The sequence below is a fragment of the Arachis ipaensis genome, chromosome B01 (assembly GCF_000816755.2).
Source record: "Arachis ipaensis cultivar K30076 chromosome B01, Araip1.1, whole genome shotgun sequence".
NCBI lineage: Eukaryota > Viridiplantae > Streptophyta > Magnoliopsida > Fabales > Fabaceae > Arachis > Arachis ipaensis.
Window position 1 is genome coordinate 8,198,038 of NC_029785.2, and position 10,219 is coordinate 8,208,256.

Sequence of the window (10,219 nt, forward strand, 5' to 3'; positions counted from 1 at the left end):
TGCTGAAGCTATCCACTAACATTGGCCATTGTGCTTCAAATCATGATGAATCTACAATGTCATATGAACTGTCAACAACGTTTTCCCAAGGATTTTCTCTCTCACTGGTTTTTATTTATTTTCTTTATAACCAACCCAATTGACTTGTGCATGCCATTGGCATTGAGATTGAGAATCAAATCCATCACACCCTCAATAGGCACTTTGCATGTGTTCCCCTTGTTGGACTAGTGAGTGGGCTGAGAAAGCAACCCTTCATAGTAACATAAGTGTGGCAGGCATATTCATTTGTCCACTCTCTTTTTTGCTCCCTATGCCATCATCATTATTCATCTTAGTCTCATGAAAAGTGAAAGTGGTCCATAACTCCATATAAATTCTCTGTATCTATGTCCTTTTGCTCATGGATCATAACCACGTGTCCCACCGACAGATCTAGCATGTAGGTTTTTTTTTAGTTTGCCATAGTATTCATCAGTCTGATAGAACGATGGCTAATTCATCTTAAATCAAAACTTCATTTGTTTTTCCGGAAATTAATTTGGTTATGAAGAGAATGATGGTGATAACTTTGAATATGGATGCATAGTGAATTTTTCATCAAGGTGGATCTGGGTTATTCAGAGATCTGCAAAACGCAGGTAACGTTTTGTAGTGGTGATAAAAAATAAAAATCTGCGGACCTGCAAAACGCAGGCTGCGATTGGAATGGCAACGAAACCATGGTGCGAAACGTGGCCTGTATGCTGAGAGGGGCAGTGTTGACCAGCATAGGACTAAGCAAAACGCGAGTAAGTGTTATGTGAGAAAATTACTGAAGAGTGAAGAGTGAAGAGTGTTGTTGTGTGAGCTCAATGGGTAAGTTATTTTTTTAAAAAAATTTATGATAAATAAATATATTTATTTGGATTTTGTTTATTTATCTTTTAGAGAAAAGGACAAATTAGTCCCTGACCTTTTAACCCGAGGACATTTTCGTCCCTGAGCATTGGAAAATACATTTAAATCCCTGACGTTCCTAAAAATGAGACCGATCAGTCCCTTCGTCCATGAGCCACCGTCAGACCGGACGGAAAATGCTGAGTTGGCTCCCCCTATGCTTACCTGGCTCAACGGCGTTCCCACGTGGCACATTAGTGGGATGGAGGTTTTGAAAACGGGACACATAAGTCCCTCTCACTCAAAACGACGTTGTTCTGAGTGCTGCCCCTTATATACAGTCTCGTCCCTTTCCTTCTGTACAATCCCTATTACACCCACAGAGCTTTTACAAAATTACATAAAACCCTAAGGAAGACCAAAGATCAAACGCAGGAATACTCTGTTTCTCCCTCCAAAAAAACCAGCATCCAGACTGAGAAGGTTCCGGTGTGCATTCGGTGTGAATCCAGTCTGATTTGCCGTCTTCGTCACTGAAGGTAAGAATCAGTTGCATTGCTTATTGAGTCGATTGTGTAGTTTAATAGTAATGAAAGTATGAACTGTTGTACGTGCATGGTGATAGCAATGGTAAAAATTATATGTGTATTGTAACAGTGAATTTCATTCAATGTTAGGGCAAAGAAAAGTTCTTGGTTGATTTCTATTTGTATTTTTTGTAGGAGATTGATGTATGAGTGTAGAGTTAGTTGATCGTTGATTTCTGTTTTTATTTTTTTCTCCAGATGGTAGATGTGTTTGTGGTTCCAGTTTTCCACCATGGAGGTAGTTTTGTTAGAAACAGTAATGATTCCCTTGTTTATCAGAATGAAAAGGTAGAGAATTTTCCCGAAATGGACCTAGATTTTGTGAATTTTGGGGACTTGATCACACTTTTTAAAGGCTTGGGGTACCAGTCGTACAGGACAATTTATTGGTATGATCCAATGAGTGATGATGTTAAGTCGGGACTGCACAGTTTGACATGGGATGCAGGGATCAATGTCAGGCGAGAGAACAAAATGAAGAATACAAAGACGAATGAGTTTTACCTGTACTTTGACCACCCTGTTGATGAGCCTGAGATTGTGGAGGATGGTGGAAACAAAGGCAAGAGTCCTGTGTTAGAAGAGAATTAGAGTTCATCTTTGGGTATGAGAGTACGGAGGATGAGCCATATAAACCTCTACCACCCGGATATGAAAGTGACAGTGATGATGGTGATAATAGTGCTGAGGACAGAGCACGCAAGAGGAAGAGAGTTAGTAAGGAAAAGAAAAAAATTGTGTCTCCAAGAAAGTCATCTGCAAAGAAGCCATGTGCCAAGAAGCCAGCTGCAAAGAAGACAAGTGTGAATAGGAATAGGAGAAGTTGGTTAAAGAAGGGACAAAGTAGTGGAATGGGGACATCTGAGGTGAATAGAAGGCAGCAGGCCAGGAGTGAGCCCAATATACAGCAGCAGGCCAATTCTGGGCCCAATGATCAACAGCCCAACAGAGATCCAACTGTGAGGTTCTATGTCAGTGCATTCTAAGGTGATGATGATGATGACCCCATATATGATTACCATTCTGAGGATTTACATACTCCTAACTCCACTGATGATGAGTCCAGCAAGCACACATTTCCTGAATTTGATGATGATTATGCTTTTGGAGAGGGCAGGTTTGAGTTAGGGACAATGTTTGCAACCATAGAGAGATTTAAAGAAGTTGTGAAAGACTCTTTCATTGCTGAGGGTAGAGAGCTTAGGTGGATTAAAAATGATAGGGAGAGAGTTAGGGTGGGATGCATGGATGATGACTGCCCGTGGTTAGTTCATTTGTCATACAATAAATCACTGCAATGCTACCAGGTGAAGACTTACAAAAACGATCACACATGTGCAAGGGACCTAGGAAGTAACGCTGTTGATCAACATTGGATTAGTAAGAAGGTGGAGAAGAGAATGAGTTCACAGCCTCACATGAGAACAAATGAAGCTGTTGACTTTCTAAGAGAGGAGTTCTCACTCACTGCACATCCAAAAATGGTCTATAGAGCAGTTAAAGAGGCAAGGGAGAAGATAATGGACAATGAGAGGGAGCAGTACAATAATGTGAGGGATTACTTGTTTGAAATTCTGAGAAGCAACCCTGGCTCCAGGGCAGAGGTGTGTGTAACTCCAATTTCTCAATCCCCTCCTGTGTTTGATAAGCTGTATATAGGGTTAGAGGCATGCAAGTAGGGGTTCAAGAGTGGATGTAGGCCTCTAATCCACCTTGATGGTTGCTTCCTGAAAACATACTACGGTGGACAACTCCTAACTGCAGTGGCACAAGATGCGAATAATCAATTTTATGTTGTTGCTTATGGAGTTGCAAGGTCTGAAACCAAAGAGTCTTGGAAATGGTTTCTTACCCTACTTCAGGAGGATCTGGGGGATGTGTAGAAGGACACCGTTTCAGCCTCCACTCCAAGTTCCATCTACAGCGGCCCAAAAAACTCAAGCAACTCCAGCGAAGATGAGGCCCAAGCAGAAGATATTTAGGCCACCAGCTCCACTATGCCCCACTCCACAACCCCCTCAAACTCAGCCAAACTCCACTGGCCCACAACCACCTCAAGTCCTACCAGGAACAAGTGCATCAGCTACCCAGGAGACATTAGCGGCAGCAAGCCCGGCCACAACTAGATTGTTCAAATTCATCCCTAATCCACCTACAATTGTGCCTAAGAAGTGAAGATCTGTGTAGCTTTTAGTTATGTTGATTTTGCAGTTTGGCTTATACCTATTTCTGCACAGTTTGGCTTATGCCTTGTATTTTGTGTTTGAGGCTTACTTTTGACATGTTAAGCTTCATCAAACTGTTCAGTTTAGGAGACTTTTTCATTTTGGGAAGATTTAGTAAACAGTGGCTATGAAAAACTTGTTTAGCAATATAACATCCTCTTTCTAAATTATGTATGCAACTAATGCCTCTAATTCCACAATGTTTCCAACTTTATTTAGATATTCAAAACATAAGTTTAACATACTGCTATTATAACTCCAGTTCCATTTAGATTACAGGACCCATGACTTGTCAAAATGGCATGTTTCAATACACAACATAAACCTACAACATACCATTCTCTATCATGATTGCTATAGTTCATCTCTCAAGCAATAGCTACATAAAAGGCAACAACAACAGCAAATATAATTACAGAAAAACACAAGGCTAATGGGTTTTTCTTCTTCTCCAAAGCAATAATTTTCTCCTCCAACACAGCCATTCTATGATCCAATTCATCTTCCTTTTCCTCTTTCTCTTCTACAACTTTAACATGTTTCTCAACCAAATGTCTGCTGTCACAGATGCAACATTTGCTTCCTATTCTGGCAAGATGCTCATCGACCCAAAGAAAAAATTTGTAATGAGGTTCCTTTCCCTGTCAAAATCACCAACATCATCTACTGCCCGCATCCATCTCAGATCAAACCAAAGCCAGAATTTTTAAACTTACCTTATAGAATGGACAACCCAAGAAGATTCTGTTAGGGTTGCTTCTGGTCCTCGACATCGACATGTACATTATTGCATAAACTCCACAATAACACCTAGGGGCGACGGCGTCGTTTGGATGGTCAGCATGAACACCACCTAGAATTGAGCTTGAAACAGAATTTTCTTCTCTTACTCCACTAACGCTTCTTCTTGAGGTTGATGATGCCCCCTTCGTAGCCATTACTGAACTCTGAACAAGTCTTCTCCTCACCGCCAGCCACCACCATGAAGGAACGACCCAAACGAATTTTAGTATTAGGGCAGCACTCAGAACGACGTCGTTTTGAGTGAGAGGGACTTATGTGTCCCGTTTTCAAAACCTCCATCCCACTAACGTGCCACGTGGGAATGCCGTTAAGCCAGGTAAGCATAGGGGGAGCCAGCTCAGCATTTTCCGTCCGGTCTGACGGTGGCTCATGGACGAAGGGACTGATCGGTCTCATTTTTAGGAACGTCAGAGATTTAAATGTATTTTCCAATACTCAGGGACGAAAATGTCCTCGGGTTAAGAGGTCAGGGACTAATTTGTCATTTTCTCTATCTTTTAACAAACAATATAATTATTATTTTTCGTTATTAATATTAATAATACTATTATTATTATAAGCCAGTATTATGATATTTAAATTTGATGAAAAAACTTGTTAGTATGGGATGGGAGGTCATTCTGCACTACTGAGTGCCTTGGTGGAACGCTGGCGGCCGGAGACTCACACATTTCATCTTCCGGTCGGTGAAGTCACGGTGACGCTGGAAGATGTGGCCTATATTCTTGGTCTCCCGATTAATGGGGAGGCCGTTACGGGTAGATCAAACTGCAGTCACCAGTTTTTGGTGGAGAACTGCATTGCGTGTTTTGGTCGGGAGCTCGGTCCGCAAGATCACGTGTTGGGAAAAGTTAATATTGTATGGGTCCGACGGTGCAGAGACAGCGAGCCGTGTGATACTCAGGAGTCGATTGAGCGGTATGTCCGGGCGCACATTTTGTGCGTGCTCGGAACAATTGTGTTTATGGATAAGTCGACCACTTCATTGAACTCGAATTTTCTACCGCTACTTCGGGATTTCCACCGGATATCATCATACAGTTGGGGGCAACTAGTCTGGCACACCTGTACAGATCGTTGTGTCATGCATCACGATATAAATGTAAAGAGATGGATGGCCCACTGACACTGCTTTTTGTTTGGGCGTGGGAGCGTATGCCGCTCCTGGCACCTATACCCCGCGATCAGCTCGGCGATGTTGGTATGTTTATTAAGTCCCGCCTCCTGAGCAGCAGTTTCAGGTATATTTATTAATTACCAGTTGTATTATTATTAATGTTTAAGATTATAAATTTAATTATTTATCAGTAATTACTATTAATTGTAATTAATTGTTAATCAGGTTCCGCCTTATCAGCATCACTATCAGGTCCTGGTATATGAGCAGCAGTATCAGATGCCGGCATATGCCCAGCAGTTTTAGGATCCAGCATATGCCCAGCAGTTTCCGGATCCGGCATATGTAGGAGTGGTAATATGTACCCTATCCGCGGGTACCCAATCCGACCCCACCCGGTCAGGTAGGGTTTTGTGCGGGTCGGGTAGGGTGCGGGTTGAGCCTCAACTCTAACCGACCAACACGCACCCTATATATGTATATGTTATATACTTATATAAAAATTTGTTTCAAGTGGATGTTGAACCAAAGACCTCTCACTAAATGCAAAAGATCCTTAGTCATGAAAAAAAGATCATTAATTGATAACTTGATAAACTTTTTTTACATAAAAGTCACTTCTATTTTAAATTATCATCAAGTTATATAATAATGTTGCATCTTTTTTTGTAACCCGCGGGTAGGGTTAGGGTTGGCTCTAAACCCTACCCTACCCTACCCATTGCCACCCCTAGGCATATGCTCAGCAGTGGCCTGCATATCAGCAGCAGGCACCATATATACCAGAACCACAACCAACTCAGACACCATATATACCGGAACCACAGCCAAATCAGGCACCTGAGCCCTACATACCACCTCTAGTAATTCCAGCCGAGGGTCACTTTAGTCCGTTGGGTGGATCTGACACTATCAGCTTCTCTCAGGTCCTGAGAGATTCAGATTATCTATTTCTGACGGCACCACAAGAAGGGCCTGCTACATCTTAGCAGTCTGCGGGTCGTCGCGCCACTTCAGGTCATGCCAGTAACTTCGACTTTGATCAGTCGACGGGTCATGTAGATCTGTCCGGTCCTTCCGTACCACCACACTCTCAGTTGTTTGATTTGAATGAGTATCCGCAGCAGGAAGAGGGAAATTTGGGATACGACTTGCAGCACTGGTATGACCTTGGTGGAGCGAGTGGTCCGAGGATGAGTGGTTCCGGTTTGTATGACACCGGTGGTGCGAGCATGACAGATTTCGGTGCGAGCAGTGGGCTAGATGCCGGTGTGTCTCAGGGTCATCCATATAACTTACGGACACAGACTGCGCCTCCAGAGAAATACACCCCATCCTTGTATTCGAAGAAGGCACCGAGGAAGTAGTCTGTTGCAGTTGATCTTGTATTCTATGTTGTATTCAGATTTGTATTCTGTGTCGTACCGAGTATTTAGATGATTCTGTTCAGTATTATTATTATGACATATTTAGCCTTGTTCTCGTATAACTCTGTTTGAGATTATCATGTTGCACTTTTGGAACGAAATGTTTATTTATTAAAGGTTACATAACGAAGTTAAATACTTCATTTATTATAAATTGTTAACTAGGTTAAAATAAATGACGAGGTTACATAAAAAGTAACATATAATTGTGAAGTACGTCATAACAAAGTTACATTGAAAAGCTTAATAACTAATGACCTCCAGCAAAGCTTGGACCTGCGCGCTGAAGACATCAGTTGTGGCTATGTCCCTCGCGTCCACATATAGTGCACTTGCGAGTAGCGGGTTGTCTTCGGTCTTCCTTTCGTCGCACGCCTCAATGTCCAGTTGGCAATCACCTTCGCTCCTTCATATCTATCCCATGTAGATGGGTCACCTATAGGAACAAACTCGCCTCTGTACACCTTGCAAATTTCAGACATCTTGTACACGTCGTGCACGTACACCTGCCAATCAAGACGCTGGTTAGCGCAACATGCAAGCACGTGGCGACATGGGAGTCGCTCGACCTGGAAATGGCCACAGTTGCAGTGTCGTTGTGCAAGGTTAACAATGTAAATGGTACCATCTTGCATCTCGCGAACCTCAAACATCTCGTTGCGCCTGTCGAACCCGTTGACCACAATGTTTCCTGCACGTCGGAAGCTTTCTTTAACTATCTTTGTTGCAAATTCTGAATACGTGAATCCGTTGCGGAGACGCTCATGAGCCTCGGTACTCTTCCGAGTAAACAACTCATTCAGCCGATAGAAAGTTGACCGGACAAGGGCAGTCACATAAAGGTTGCGTGCACCCTTCAGGACAGAATTTATGCACTCTACCAAGTTTATTGTCATATGTCCCAACGATGACCACCATCGAATGCCAACACCCATCTCTCAACACCGATCTCATCGCACCATTGAGTATATGCCTCACTCCACTCTTTAAGCCTTTGGTAGTTTATGTTGTACTCCTGCTCCGTCCTAGAATAACTTGTAGAACAAACCATTTAATCATAAGCAGATGCCACAAATTTACTATGAATAAAACCATAACAGCGAGTTGAAAATACCTGTATTCACCACGAGTTTATGCAAATATGGAGCCTTGAACCTCCTTAAGAAGTTGGACCCGATGTGCCTGATGTAGTACATGTGCCACGCCCTTGGTGGTGACCATGCACCGTTACTGCGAGCTATTGTAGTGTCGATGGAGGTATGGCGGTCAGAAATAATACCCACACCATCAATGGTAACATATCTCCGCAAATTGGTTAGGAAAATCTCCCATGCGTCTGCTGTCTTGCCCTCGACAATCGCAAATGCAATAGGCACAATGTTTTGATTCCCATCTTGTGCAACCGCTACCAGAAGTGCACCTTTATATTTTCTGTACAGGTGCGTGCCATCAACCTGCACCAGTGGCTTGTAGTGTCTGAATACTACAATACACGGATAGAAGCTCCAAAAAATGCGGTGCAGAACTTTTACACCCTGAATCTCCTCACTCTCACAGTAAACGGGGAGTGTTTTAATTTGAACACGAGACCTTGGCATCTTCACTGTCATTGCTTTCAACCATACTGGCAGAGTCTGGTAAGAAACTTTCCAATCACCAAAAACTTTTGCGACAGCATTCTGCTTTGCCAACCAAGCCTTCCGGTAACTCACAGTGTAGTTGAACCTGCATTGGACTTCTGCAATAACAGACTTCACCTTTATCGAAGGGTCTACTTTGACCAATGGCCTAATGGCATCTGCAATTGTGTCCGAGTCCAACTTGGCATGATCTTGTGAAATTGTGTCCACGGTGTACGTGTGCTTGCCATTGTATCTCCTGATCTCCCAACAAGCTTTTTTTCGAATCAAGTTAGCTCGGATAAGCCAGTCGCACCCTGCACCATACCCCCTTGCATTTCGCATAGAATATCTGCGGCTCAGACTCATACACAGTGTAATCAACTCCTCTAGAGATGGAGTAGTTTTTGATTGCAGATATCACCGACTTTCTCGAACCAAATTCTATTCCGACCCTAAACTCGCCATCTTCCGCCGCAGCGTTGCCTTCACCTACGACATACGCACCACCATCAGTCAGACAAGGCAAATAAAATAAGCACTATAGAAAACTTGAGTTAATAATCATAACATACACGTATTCGCATACTCAGAAAATTCCGGGGCATGCATGGCTTCGAGATCTAGAGTCCGCATAAAAGACGAAACACCAAACGGGTGCTGGCTTACAATCGCATTTGCTTCATTTTGCACCGCCGGATTGCCTGCCAAGTCTCCGTCATCGTTTTCGTCATCGACTTCATAGTTAGCTTCGAATTCCTCTTCACTGTCATTATTATCTTCTTCCCAATCTATATCCCCGAGCTCATCAACATTGACCTCCTCCCCGACCGCGCCCAACTCTGACTGCTATTTGAACTCAACGTACGGCTTTATTATCGGCACATGAAATCGGGTTTGTTGATAAATACATAACACTGCTGCATACTGGCATCATCAGTGATGGGCATCATTTGAAATTGTATCAGCCCACCAAATACTTGTACAGGATTCCGGTATAAAATGTTGCTCACCCTTTTCGAAATGTGGCTTTGAATGTTATTACAATGTCCATTTTGCAACTCTACAAAACTCATGGTACATGGAATAGCAAATGACAACGGACATTCACAAACAAAAGTTACTCCCTCATGTGTGTTTGATATAACCTCACCGTTATAATATACTCGCAAATTTGCAATATTTTCCATAACTGCAACCTCACCTAATCAGATTTTTTTGACACACCTGACTGCCAAAAAAACTCAGAACTACGATATATGTGTAAGAAAGAAGAATACAATGAGTAGAAATGGAGTAAAGCAAGCTGAATGAGAGTGTTGCTTCGTATTTATAGACCGGACTCTTGTTTAAAATATTTTTTTTAAACAAAATGCAACATACGTTTTTAGTTTCTCAACAAAAAAGGCTGACAGCCCATAAAACGCAACCTGCGTTTATGAAAAAAGCTGACATAAACCACATCAAAACGTAGCCTACGACGATTGGCTTTAAAGGGAATTTAAAATTTTTTTTAAAAAGCTTTGAAAAAACAAAAGGCATGCTGCGTTTGTCTTTTTCT

At 42.4% G+C, this 10,219-nt stretch overlaps 1 protein-coding gene across 1 annotated transcript; it reads right to left on the minus strand.

The window, feature by feature from the left end:
• Nucleotides 7,932-9,848, minus strand: LOC107645634. Its single transcript, XM_016349715.1, has 5 exons — nucleotides 9,807-9,848; nucleotides 9,234-9,504; nucleotides 8,987-9,150; nucleotides 8,222-8,922; nucleotides 7,932-8,073 (listed from the first exon to the last, which is right to left on the minus strand). Exons 1-5 carry the CDS (start codon nucleotides 9,846-9,848, stop codon nucleotides 7,932-7,934), a joined length of 1,320 nt encoding a protein of 439 aa, XP_016205201.1.